Below are 14663 nucleotides of genomic sequence, written 5' to 3'. Positions count from 1 at the left end.
TTTTTTTATAAGAAATGATCTCGTAGTTAAAAATTCGACTATTTTAATACAAATTTTATTATTTTGTTAAAAAGTCATCTTTTGTGTCGAAAATTTAACTACTTGGTTAAACTACTTCCTTAAAAAGTCATTTTATTGGTTGAAGATTGAACTATTTTAATGAAAATTCGTTTTATGCTTGGTTGAATATTAAGTTTTTAACGGGAAATTTAACTATTCTATTCTTGTTTGAAAATTAATCGTTTTTAGTTGAAAATTCAACCAGATATGAAATTTTTCATTGTGAATTCTTTTTTTATTTATTTTTTTTTTTATTCAACCACTTGGTTGAAATACTTTGTTAAAAATTATTGTTGTTGTGTGAAAATTGAAATATTTTGATGAAAATTCGTTACTTTTTTTATTAAAAATTAATATGTTTAACTGAACATTTTATTACATGTTAAATTTTTCATTGTGAATTCATCGTTGTATTATTTGACCAAAAAATCTTTCTAGGTTGAAAATTCGTCTTTTTGGTTTAAAAATTCATCTATGTATTTCTGTAGAAATGTTATCTTTTTTGGTTAAAAATGCAACTTTTTGGCTTTAAAGTAATATTTTTTGGTTAAGGATTCAATTATTTTATTCGAAAATTGTTTTTTGGATTGAATTCTAACTTTTTTTCATTTAAAATAAAAATATATTTTGCTTGAGTTAAACTGTTTTTAACAAAAATTAAAATATTTTTTGATTGACATATAATTGATATTTCAATCAAAATGAATGAAAAATTCCAGAAAAAAATTCCCAACGCTTTTAAATTTTCGAACAGTTCATAATATTTCCGAATTGGAAAATTCCCGAATTTGAACAATTAAAAAAATATGTTTTTTTTTTTTTAATTTGATATATGTATTAAAAATACAATACTAAAATATTTTTATTACAACAAAAATATTTTTAATATTTAAAATTACTTAAATTATTGTTCGAATTTAAAATAACAATATTTGTCCAAAATTTTCATCCAGAAATATATTTTTTTCAATTATTTTTAATTTAACTTCAAAATATAATTTTAGAAACTTTGGACATTACAAATTTTTTTTTTTTTAATATTTGATTGTTTTATTTTAATTGAATAAAAAATATAGAGGAAAAATTGATATTTTAAATTCCGGAATTTTAGTGTATTGCTCGAGAATTTTGTAATTCAGGAAGTTTTACAATGTCCGGAATTTTATTTTTCGCGATTTTTTAGTCGTCGCTTTTAAGGAACTTCTACTTTTCTCAATTATCCGCCTAAATAATTATATTATATTTTTTATCAGAATTAATCTCTTTCAGTTAAAAATTCGACTTACTTTAATAAAAATATAATTATTTGGTTAAAAAGTCATCTTTTGTGTTGAAAATTTAACTACTTGGTTGAACTACTTTGTTCAAAATTAATGTTATTGTGTGAACATTGGAATATTTTGATGAAAATTCGTTTCATTTTTTATTAAAAGTTAATATTTCTGAATGAAAATTGTATTACATATTAAATTTTTCATTGCGAATTCATCTTTTTTTATTGAAAATTCAACCACTTGGTTGGAATTGAATTATTTTATCAAAATTTCATTTTATTTATTTAAGATTGGTCGTTTTTTGATGAATTTAGAAAAAAACTTAATTATTTTATAGAGAACTCGCCTTTTGGCCTAAAAATTTAACAATTTGGTTCAAATTTGTTGTATTATTTGACCAAAAAATCTTTCTAGGTTGAAAATTCGTCTTTTTGGTTTCAAAATTCATCTCTTTTTGTAGAAATGTTATATTTTTGAGTTAAAAATGCAACTGTTTGGCCTAAAAGTAATATTTTTTGCTTAAGGATTCAATTATTTTATACAAAAATCGTTTTTTGGATTAAATTCTAATTTCCGAACAGTTTATAATATTTCCAAATTGGAAAATTCCCAAATTTGAACAATTAAAAAATCTTTTTTTTTTAAATTTTATATATGTATTAAAAATACAATAGTAAAATATTTTTATTACAAAAAAATTATTTTTAATATTTAAAATTACTTAAAATATTGTTCAAATTTAAAATAATATTTGTCCAAAATTTTCATCCAGATATATATGTTTTTCAATTATTGTTCATTTAAATTCAAACTACAATTTTAGAAACTTTGGCCATTAAATTTTTTTTATAAAAATATTTGATTGTTTTATTTTTAATGAATAAATAATATTTTAAAAAAACGTAATTGTTTAAATGCCGGAATTTTATTGTATTAGTCGAGAATTTTGTAATTCAGGAAGTTTATTATTCAGAAATTTTACAATTCAGAAATTTACAATGACCGGTATTTTATTTTTTGCAGTTTTTTAGTTGTCCCTTTTAAGAAACTTCTATATTTCTCGATTTTCCGCCGAAATACATTCTGAATTAATTCAAACCAATGAGAAAACATAACTATATTTTGTTCAAAGTTAATTATTTTCAATTGATTAGTCTAATATTATTATATTTTGCTATAAGAATTAATCTCATTCAGTTAAAAATTCGATTATTTTATTAAAAAATTTATTATTTTGTTAAAAAGTCATATTTGTGTTCAAAATTTAAGTACTTAGTTGAACTACTTTGTTCAAAAGTCTTTTTTTATTGAAGATTGAACTATTTTAATGAAAATTCGTTTCATTCTTGGTTGTACATTAATTTTTTAACGGAAAATTTAACTTTTTCATTTTTGTTTAAAAATTAATCATTTTTAGTTGAAAATTCAACTAGATATGAAATTTTTCATTTTGAATTCTTTTTTTTTAATTCAACCACTTGGTTAAAATACTTTGTTAACAATTAATGTAATTGTGTGAACATTGGAATATTTTGATGAAAATTTGTTTCATTTTTTATGAAAAGTTAATATTTTTAACTGAAAATTGTATTAAATATTAAATTTTTCATTGCGATTTAATCTCTTCTAGTTGAAAATTCAAGCACTTGGTTGAAATTGAATTACTTTATCAAAATTTCATTTTTTTATTTAAGATTGATCGTTTTTTGTTGAATTTAGTTAAAAACTCAATTATTTTATAGAGAACTCGCCTTTTGGCCTAAAAATTTAACAATTTGGTTCAAATTTTTTGTATCTTTAGACCAAAAAATCTTTCTAGGTTGAAAATTCGTCTTTTTGGTTTCAAAATTCATCTCTTTTTGTAGAAATTTTATCTTTTTGAGTTAAAAATGCAACTGTTTGGCTTAAAAGTAATATTTGTTGGTTAAAGATTCAATTATTTAATACAAAAATCTTTTTAGGGATTGAATTTTAACTTTCTTTGATTCAAAATAAAAATATATCTTGCTTGAGTTAAACTGTTTAAAAAATGTATATATACATATATATATTTTTTTTATTGAAATATAGTTGATATTTCAATCAAACTATATGAAAAATTTTAGAAAAAATTCCCAACGCTTTTCCATTCCCGAACAATAGAATTTTTTAGCAGTTTGTAATATTTCCGAATTGGAAAATTCCCGAATTTAAAGAATAAAACAAAATTTTTTTATCATTATATATGTTTTAAAAATACAATGATGAAATGTTTCTATCGCAAAAAATTATTTTTAATGTTTAAAATTACTAGAAATATTGTTTGAATTTAAAATAACAATAATTGACCAAAATTTGAATTCAGAAATATATGTTTTTCAATAATTGTTCATTTAAATCGAAACTACAATTTTAGAAACTTTGGACATTAAAAATAATTTCTTTTTACAAAAATATTTCATTCTTTTATTTTTAATGAATAAATCACATTTAGAAAAAATGCATTATTTAAATCCCGGAATTTTATTTTATCATTCAATAATTTTATAATTCAAGAATTTTATTATTCAGAAATTTCACAATGTCGGGAATTTTATTTTTCGCGATTTTTCAGTCGTCCCTTTTAAGAAACTTCTATTTTTCTCGACTTTCCGCTTAAATTCGTTCTGAATTAATTTAACCCAATGACAAAATCCAACTATTTTTTGATGAAAGATTATTATTTTTAATTGATCAGCCTAATATTATATTTTTTATAAGAATTAATCTTTTTCACTTAAAAATTGAACTTATTTGAATAAAAATATAATTATTTGGTTAAAAAGTCATTATTTGTGTCGAAAATTCAACCACTTCGTTAACCCTAGAATATTAATTATACGTCTCCGAGACGTAGTATGAAGTTAATATTTCAAGTCGTATGTTGTGCGTATATTTATTAATTCCCTAGCGTAATAATATACAGTTCACCATACTTGTAAACCTTAATTTCAGCGGGGTTTAATAATATGTACGTCTAAGAGACGTATATTTAGTAACAAGCAATTTTTCAGTTAGTATTTTAGGGTTAAAAAGACATTTTATTGGTTGAAGGGTGAACTATTTTTATAAAAATTCGTTTTATTTTTTGTTGAAAATTAATTTTTCTAACGGGAAATTTAACTATTCTATTTTTGTATGAAAATAAATCGTTTTTAATTGAAAATTAAACTATCTATGGAATTTTTCATTGTGAATTCATTTTTTTTATTCAACCACTTGGTTGAATTAGTTTGTTCAAAATGAAGTTTATATTGTGAACATTGAAATATTTCGATGAAAATTCGTTTAATTTTTTTATAGAAAATAAAACTACTTGGTTGAAATTGAATTACTAAATCAAAACTTCATTTTATTCATTTAAGATTGATAGTTTTTTATTGAATTTGGTTAAAAATTAAATTATTTTAAAGAGAACACGCCTTTTGGCTTAAAAATGTAACAATTTAGTTCTTTTTTTTTATCTTTTAACTTAAAAATCTTTTTAGGTTGAAAACTCAATTCTATTGCTAAAGTCTTTTTTTTTTTTGTTTAAAAATTAATATCCCTGTAGAAATGTTATCTTGTTGGGTTAAAAATGCAACTGTTTGGCTTAAAATTAACATTTTTTGATTGAGGATTTAATTATTTTATTAAAAAATCATCTTTGAGTTTGAATTCAACTATTTTTGATTTAAAATAAAAATATGTTTTACTTAAATTCAACGGTTTTTAATAAAAATACAAATATTTTTTGGTTGAAATATCAACTGGTGCATTTTTGGAAAAAATTTACAACTTAATATTTAACTACGTGACTGAAAAATGAGCTGCTTTGTTTAAAATTCATTTTAGGGACGGCTGAAAAATTCTAGAAAAAAATGTCCGGACGCTGTTAAATTCCCAAACAATAATATTTCCGAACAGTTTATAATTTTTCCGAATTGAAAAATTGCTGGCAGTTTATAATATTACCAAATTATAAAATATCCAAACTAAGAAATTCCCGAATTTAAACAATTAAAAACTTTTTTTGTTAATTCTATATATGTATTAAAAATACAATAATGAATTTTAACTGAATACATACTGTTTAGAAAAAAATTAATTTTTCAAATTTCGCATTTTTAATGTATTATTCGAGAATTTTATAATTCAACAATTTTTTATTCCGAAATTTGATAATATTCAGATTTTTTTTCTCGATTTTTCAGTCGTCCGTTTTAAGAGACTTCTATTTTTCTCGATTTTCGGCTTGAAATCGTTCTGAATTAATTGAACCCAATGAGAAAATCCAACTATTTTTGTTTTGTTTGAAAGTAAATTATTTTTAATTGATCAATATAATATTATATTTTTATTTTTTAATAAAAATTTAATTATTTTGTTACAAAATCATCTTTTGCGTCGAAAATTCAACTACTTCGTTGAAACTCGTCTGTTTCACTTGAAGATTCAACTATTTTGTAAAAAATGCAGCCGTTTATGGTTGTAGTTTAATTCGTTCTTTTTTGAAAAATTTGACCACTTGGGAAATTCATTTTGTTCAACTATGTGGTTTTGAATGCAACTGTTTTGTTGAAAATTAATTTTCTTTTTTTGAAAATTAAACTATTTAACTGAAAATTTATCTTCCTTGATAGAAATAAATTTAAAAAATAATATTTTTAAAATTTTATTCATTTATTAAATATAAAATGAACAAATACTTTTATTACAAACATTTTTTCTAGTTTTTAAAACTTCTAAAATTATTGTATTAATTTAAAATAACAAGAATTGTCAAAAATTTTCATCCACAAATATATTTTTTTCAATTATTATTATTTTAAATTCATACAATAATTTTAGAAAGTCTGGGCAATAAAAATAATTTTTTATACAAATATTTGATTACTTTATTTCTTATAAATAAATAACACTTAGAAAGAATAATAATTGTTTAAATTCGCGAATTTTCGAGTTCGGATATTTTATAATTCAACAATTTTCTGTCTTGAATTTGCCAATTCGAGAATTTTATTATTCGAGAATTTTTCATTCAGGCTAAAAGTTCCAGTCTTGGTTGAAAATTTGTCTCATTTGTTGAAAATTCGTCTTTTTGGTTTGAAATTCCTCTCTGTCGATAGAAATATTTTCTTTTTTCTGTTAAAAATGTAACTAATTGATTTAAAATTAATATATTTTGAATAATTGATTTTATTAAAAATTCGTCTTTTTGTTTTTTATTTAAAATAAACATATTTTTTACTATATTATATTCTATGCTATATTCGTCTGTTTTTGTTGAACCCCACTATGATGTTTTTTATTGAAATATTAAATATTACATTTTTTGTGGAGAATTAATATTTTTATTGAAAATTTAAATATTTGGTGTTGGATATACAACTATTTTGTTGAATTTACATATTTTTTGGTTGAAAATCTAACTGCTTTGTTGAACCATTCATCCCTTTGGCTTCGAAAGTCAACTGTTTTCAAAAGCATTTGAATTTTTAGATTGAAAACTTACCCCTTTTGTTTGAAAAATCTTTTTTTTTTTTAGGTTCAAAATATTAATTTTATTTGAATTAATTTATTGAAACATTGTTTTGCATGAACATTATGGAACTTCTATGTTTAAGATTGTTATAAACTTGAAAGAAAATTTTGAAACGATCAGGGAAAATAAAAAATTGGTCAGGGAAGATCAGGGAATTTTAAAATTGAGATTTTGTAGCAATCCTGTACATTTTTAACTCTATAGTTTTGAAATATGTATGAAATTTTTATTACTTTGTAAATTAATATTTATAGGAGGAAATGAAAGCAACTAAAGGAAAGGTAGTGGACGATCCTTTCACGCGACGTAGCACAAAACCGCGAATGGTTTACAAACCAGATGATGAGGGAACTCCTCTAGTTATTCCTGATCGAATGGCAAATCCTCAACCTCAGGCCGACAAATCTTCTTCGAGCGAGAAGGAAAATGGGCAGAAAAATCAGAAAAAGCAGAGTACGGAAGACTTGTTTAATGCTCATAATTTTGACATCACAATAGATTTGGAAGTGCCAATTCCAAGTAAGTATTCTAATTTTTTCGAGTTTTTTTTTAGATGTTTGCTATGTGTATTTTAAATTTTAATCAAATGAAACTTTAAAAATCGAAATTCAAAATTAGGAAAAAATGGTGCCAACTTAATTAAATACTTTAAGTATTGAATTATTTTGTTCTTGAAGCTTTTTAATTATAAAATTTTGATTTAAACCTTTAAAATTTTTTTCCGAAATAATAGAAGACAATTAGAAGATCCAACTATTTTTTGTTGAAAAGTATCTATCTATATTATTAAATTTGAGATCTAATTTATCTAATATTGGTCTTTGTCGACTTTTTTTCCACTTTTTCAGAAATACGACTTATCGACTATTTTCCGTTTTTTTTTTTTTTTTAGAAATTTGCTATATTTACTTATTCAGTTTAAATTTTAATCAAATGAAACTTTTTAAATAAAAATTCAAAACTTTTTACTAATTTTTTCGTTCTAGTGAGAACCGAAACAATAGAATACACTAAGATAATCCAACTTTTTCGGTTGAAAAGTATATTATTATATTTTAAGTTCTAAATTTATCTCGATTGGTTAAAAATTATAATATTTAGTTAAATAAAATAAAAATAACTTTGGCAAAATAAAAAATAAATAACTTGGATTAAAACTTCAACTGTTTTTTAAAGAATAGGTCTTTTTGTACTTTTTTCGACTTTTTTCAGAAATGCGACTTATCGACTTTTTCCTTTGTTTTCGAAATTTGCTATATTTAGTATAAATTTTAATCAATAGAAACTTTGAAAATCGAAATTCAAAACTAGGAAAAAATTGTGCCAATTTAATTAAGTACGTTAAGTATTGCATAATTTATTATTAAAGCTTTAAAATTAGAACATTTTGATTTTAATCTTTTTTCCCTGTTTTTAAGAAACTTCACCTTTTTATAATTTTTTCACTCAAATAATAAAAGACAATAAAAAAATCCAACTATTTTTGGTTCGAAAGTATATTATTAATTTTTATTTCTAAATTGATCTAATTTGGTAAAAATTATAATATTGGGTTAATTAAAAAGTAAATAACTTTAATTAAAACTTGAACTTTTGGGTGAAGAATTTGTCTTTTTGGACTTTTTGCGACTCTTTTTAGAAATGCGACTTATCGACTTTTTTCGTTTTTTAGAAGTTTGCTATACTTAGTTTCAATTTTAATGCTAATGAAACTTTTAAAATTGAAATTTAAAGCTAAATAAAAATGTAACAATTTAATTGAGTATATTAAATATTGAATAATTTCTTATTAAAGCTTTATACTTAGGAAAATTTTATTTAACCTTTTTAACTTTTTGTCCCCTTTTTTCAAGAAACTTCCTCTTTTTCTCATTTTTTCGCTTAAATGAGAACCGAAACAATAGAACACAATAAGAAAATCCAACTTTTTTTGGTTGGAAAGCATATTATTATATTTTTAGTTCCAAGTTTATCTCAACAAGTTGAAAATTATAATGTTCGGTTAGATAAAAATTAAATCATTTTGGTTAAAACTTAAACTGTTTTATAAATAATTATCCTTTTTGGACTTTTTTCAACTTTTTTTTAGACATGCGACTCGGCGACTTTTTGAAGAAAAATGCGACTTTTCCGTTTTTTTTTGTTTATTGTTTTTTTTTTATAAATTTGCTATATTTAGTTTAAATTTTATTCACAATAAAAATTTTAAAATTTAAATTCAAAACTAGGCAAAATTGTGCCAATTTAATTAAGTACATTAGCAGGGTGGCCACTTGATCGTGAAACCGGGAAAAACGGGAGTTTTATGAGACTGGGGAAACCCGGGAAATGTCAGTGAATTTATTTTTGACCGGGAAATCTCTCCAAGTTTGATTCCAACACTTTTTTAAAGAATTAAAAAATTGTTATGCTTTTTAATTGTGATATCATTCATTTTTAAATTGTAAGCGTACTAAATTAAAGAACCCGGAAATGAACTGAAATTTTATTCTTTGATTAAAACGGCCACCCTGGATTTTTACATTCTTATCAGAGAAGGTGTTAGATTTGTGTAAAATTTGTTTGTTAGATAGCCATTTAGGATAAAAATTTAAAAAGTGAGTACATTTTGAATATTTTTGAGGCGACTTTTTTTCGAAATTCAAAAATTGTCTCTACGGATATTTATAGTATTCGAAAAGAGAAACAATTTATCCTAATGACTTCTTTGGATAAAAGAAAAATTTACCAGGGTTATAGCATTTACAAAATAAAAAAAACACAGTAAAATGAACATTTTAAGCCAAATAATGCACGATATGAAAAAAAAGTCAAGAGAAGAAAAATGTTTCTTTGGTTTGTTTCGTTCAGAATAACGTACAGCCTACAAATCTTCACCGATTTCGGCAGAAAAAAATTGTAAAAAAAGCTAAGAAGATTTTTAAGAGAGTTATCCAGCCTCATTTTTGAATTAGGTTTTAAATTTTTTTACAAATAAACAAATATGACGAAAAAATGGCCTTTTTCTATTTGACATTCACGGTCCTCGTCAATAACAGGAAAATTATTGAAATCGCTTAAGTTGCATAAAATAGCATTAGCTAAAGATATTCCAATATTAGACAATATACGGAAAAATTTTGTTATCAACAAATAATTTGTTGAAAAAATGCTTTCTACTATTTTCCATAAATACACGTTTTTTCAAGTTATTTTTGCAAGAAATTGGAATTTAAACAATATTATATAAAATAATGTCTCTTCTGATTATAATTGTTTATATTATAAACAAATTTAATGTTTTAGCAAAATTCATAATTTTTTAATCAATTTTTATGATTTTTTAAAAATAAATATAATAAATATATGCATTATTGGGGCATCTGTCGACGGAAACATTCTTTTTTGTTTCGATATCAGACTTTTAATTGGGATCTTCATAATAAATTCGGCAACATTCATGATGAGTTGACAAATTTTATGATTCGTTTTTTTTTTTTAGATTTCAGTCTTTTTAATTGGGAAATTCATGATGATTTCAGCAAAATTCATAATTGGCTGATAAATTTTATATTTTTAAAAAAAGAAATTTAATAAAGTAATGCATTATTCGGGCATCTGTCGATGGAAAATTTATTTTTTTTCGATATCCTAATTTAAACTGTTGAACGAATTTTTCCGTAGACAAATGCCTGATTAGTGCATTTGTTCATTAAATTTGTTTAAAGAAATAATCAAATTTATCAACTTATTATGAGTTTTGCTGAAATTCTCATCAAGTTCCCCATCTGAAAAGACTGACATTGAAAAAACCGAATTTTTCTGCCGACAAATGCCCGAATAATGCATTTTTTTATTAAATTTGCTTAAAGGATCATAAAATTAATAAACAAATGATGAATTTTGCTACAAATATCATAAAGTTCCGAATTTAAAGAAATTTAAATCGAAGGAAAACGAATTTTTCTTTCGAAAAATGTCTGATTACTGCATTTATTTATAATATGAAGAATTATAATCTGAAGAGAAATTTTTTTTAATATCATATAATTTCCATTCAAATTTCTTGCAATAAAACTAGAAAAAAGGTGATGTTTCGACCGCATGTGCTACGTTTAAATCGCAAACATAAAATTGGAAATGAGTAAATTCAGTTTTTGAGAAACCGGCAGAAATTGCAGTAAAATGTTTAATAAATTTTTTTTTAAAGAATGCGCATTTTTTTAAAGAGACAATGAAACTACGTCTGTTTTAATATTAATGCATGTTATGAATTGTAATAATATACATTTATGGAAATGATATATAAGTTGAGATACAAATTCGAGTGCCAAGCACGAGATACGTGATGAGAATGTATTCGTTAAAGCCGAAGGAGCTTTAACAAAAAAGAAGTCACTGTCACCAATTACTGTTGTCGATGCTTTGACCTTAAGTTTGAAAAAATCTGTGCACAAGTGTAAAGAATATAAAAAAACCGAGCGCGAGTTAAATATATATATTTATATTATATTTATATAAATATATTATATTTTGTTGTTGCTTGCAGGTAATCCTGTTAGTATCCTACCTAAACCGCTGAACAATATTAAGGACACGGGACCTCGCAGATCATTAAATTTAGAAGACTACAAGAAGAAGCGTGGCCTCATCTAACACTTTAATTCTTTAATTTCTTTGGAAACATACTCCGTTGCTTCGGCCAAGCAAGTATAACAGACAACAAAAATTAGAAGTAATAAAAGTTACATTTAGGAGATACAAAATTACAAAGTAATTGTATTTCTAGAGAGCAGTTCGCTTCTGTGTTTGTTTGTTTTCATTAAATTATAAATTATATGTTTTCATCGACATATAATTTTGTTTTTGTTATATCGTTAAATAATAAAAAAAAAGGTGAGCTCTCAGTGGCAAATTTAGTGCAACTTATGTACGTACTAAAACTGATAATAAAGCCATAACTTATTTATGAAAGTTTAAAAACGCAGTTTTAACTGAAACAACTCCTTATAAAAGTAAAAATTATAAACAGAATTGTTCAGTTAGCAAGCTGGTTTTTTAATTTTATTTTAAAAACGATTGTGATATATTTTAATTCTGTCGAAATTTTGATTACCAAATATTTGAAAAAGAATTGGAAACTTTAATTTATTTTTTCTAATAGTGGAAATCAATTTTTTTATTATTATAATTATGAGGAATAATAATATTATAGATAGTTATTTATAATAGCTCAATCATGTTAATGTTTAAAATAAACAATGTACTCGCGGAGATTGACTGATTTATGCAAGATTACTCGATAGAGAAATGATCAAGGTTTTCGCATTTTTGTCGCGAGTTTCATCATACTCAGCAATTGTAATTTGTAACAAATAGCGAAAACGAATATTTACAACAATAATCTGATTATTCGCAATATAAGGACTATTTAAACTTTGATGTTGTGCAAATGTAATAAGAAAATGCGAATTACGTGTGTTTAAACAATGTTTTTACCATCCAAGAATGTAATACATTCTTTCCGTCTCTCATCGAATTGGCGCTGCAATAATTATGTTATTAGTTCATAATTTATATAAATGGATATAATTTTACAGCACTCTAAGCCAACATTTTATCAATTCTAGTATTTCCTCTATCGAGTCAAGATCGTACTTTACAACTAAAATAATTTATTGTTTCCCTCCCGTTTCTTCTTTCCATGTTTATTCTATCTTTTGCTTTTGTGAAGTGCATTTAAATATATTTCTTAGCCATATAATTTTAAAATAAGGTTGTAGATACTTCTAGAGATTTAAGAATGAAAGATTGTACGCGATTGAATATTATTAGAGTGTTTTAAATTTAAATAGAAAATAACACCAACATCACACTTATAAAAAGAATTGTACATAATCGAAGTTAGTAAAATTTCCGAAAAATGTCCAGTGTCGTAATATGCATTTAATTTTGGTTAATGCATACTCTGTAATAAGTATACTTTCGTCAAAATCTTGCTCTGAAAAAATAAAGTTAATTATACGAAGCATTATGATTAGATTCCTTTATATAGTTTTTTTTAACTTTATTATGATTTTTAAAAACTTGTAAATTGAAAATAATCAAATTTGAAATTAGTTATTTACACTTTAGCATTATTGTAAATATATTATACGCTGTCAAGATGTTTTAATTTATGTTTTGAATAGAATGGATCTTTATTTTTGACATTCTTTTTACTTATTATTTGCAACATGAACCTTTTCCAATAATTTTTCTTGTTCACAACTTTTATTGTGGAGCCTAGGGTGCCCTGTGGAAATATTAATTTTTAATCTTGCGAACTCTTTCTTCTAAATTTCTTCGTTTTTGTAAAAAAAATGAGTGTCATAAGTTTTTTTTATTACAAAGAAAAATGATCGAAAGTTCCGCTAGGCCGTTTTAAATCTGAAAATAAGTTTTCTTAATTTTTAATTTAAAAAAAATGTAAAGCTAAACAATTCTTTTTAACGTGAAAGTATTTTTTATTTATTGAAAATTTAACTTGAAATATTATGAAAAAAAATGTGGAGATGTCAAATAAGAACATTTATAAATTTTTTAAATTAAACTATTAGGTTTATAATTTAAAATCTTTGTAGTTAAAGATTCAATTTTATTGAATATTTGTCATTTTTGCATGAATTCAAGAGTTCTTCAGGGTGGCCAACTTTGATTTCAATCGTTTTTTAAATAATCTTTCAAATTGTTATTTTTATAAATTATTATATCGTTCAGTTTAGAATGCTTAATTTGAAAAACTTTCACTTTAAAAATTTTCCATTTTAGATTTTTAATTTTTAAAAGCATATATTTTAATTTAAAGAATTTTAACATGCAGCTTTAAAGGCTTAAAAGCCCGGAAGTTTTACGAATTTTCAGAAGAAAAATCTGCACAAGTTCGATTTTAAATGTTTTTGTAATAAAGTGCAGTTTTAAAGATTTAAACCATTTAAAATTAAAAGCATTTGAAGTTGAAAATTTTTGATAAAAAATAATTTTATTTTATCCACAGTAAATATAAAAAAAATTAATTATTTTTAAAATGGATCTATACTTTAAGTATAAAAAAAACTGAACAATAATTGATATGACAAAACTATTCTAGATCCGTTTAAATTTTGAGAATTTGCAGATTGTAACTGTTTGAATCCGAAAGTCATGATAAGAATTGAAGTTAATATATCATTTATTCCGATAATTTTATTTTTAAATAAAAAATTTCGTGATTTGCCAATAATATATTTTTAATTCAGAGTTTCAGGTCTTCTTTATATTGGTTTTTATATTAAATTTAATAAATAAAACTATTAATATATTATTTCTATTAATTTTGTATATCCCTTAAAAAATGTAAACGTGCGTTTTACTACATTCAACTTAAAAATAAGTCTATTATTTCCATAATTAAAGGTTTTTATTAAATTTAAAATATTGTAAGTCTAAATTAATTAAGTTTTATCCCATTTAATGCGAAATTTCTTAACGTAGAATAAGAATAAGTATTTAATATTTAGCAATATTTAACTGTTGATTTAAGATGAGTAAATTGAAACAAAATATTTAAAAGAAAACAATTTAAAACTGAATAGTTTTACATAGAAATCTTTGAATATTTAGATTTTCGAAGAACTTTTGAACTTTTAGCGATAAAATTTTAATTGTTCTATTTAAAAAGTGTTTAATTTATAACTGAAGTTATTAAATTTTATCGCATAAAGAATAATTGAACACTTATTATTTGTAGAAAAAATTTGAGTAATTTTAAGAGATTTTTAGTACTTTTG

General features: G+C 23.0%; 1 protein-coding gene across 1 annotated transcript in view; it reads left to right on the top strand.

Moving 5' to 3' along the window:
- LOC117171495 (RNA polymerase-associated protein Rtf1-like) overlaps positions 1 to 12883 on the top strand; it is a 28315-nt gene extending 15432 nt beyond the window's left edge. Inside the window, exons 5-6 of the mRNA XM_033358855.1 lie at positions 7131 to 7395; positions 11405 to 12883. Of these exons, the coding sequence (XP_033214746.1) occupies positions 7131 to 7395; positions 11405 to 11511 (372 nt within the window). The 3' untranslated portion in view covers positions 11512 to 12883. The remainder of the gene's footprint in view (positions 1 to 7130; positions 7396 to 11404) is intronic.
- Positions 12884 to 14663: the final 1780 nt, after the last annotated feature.

This window comes from Belonocnema kinseyi, chromosome 4, assembly GCF_010883055.1.
Source record: "Belonocnema kinseyi isolate 2016_QV_RU_SX_M_011 chromosome 4, B_treatae_v1, whole genome shotgun sequence".
Taxonomy (NCBI): domain Eukaryota; kingdom Metazoa; phylum Arthropoda; class Insecta; order Hymenoptera; family Cynipidae; genus Belonocnema; species Belonocnema kinseyi.
The sequence above is the reverse complement of the archived record's forward strand: the minus strand, read 5'-3'. Positions and strand labels throughout refer to the sequence as shown.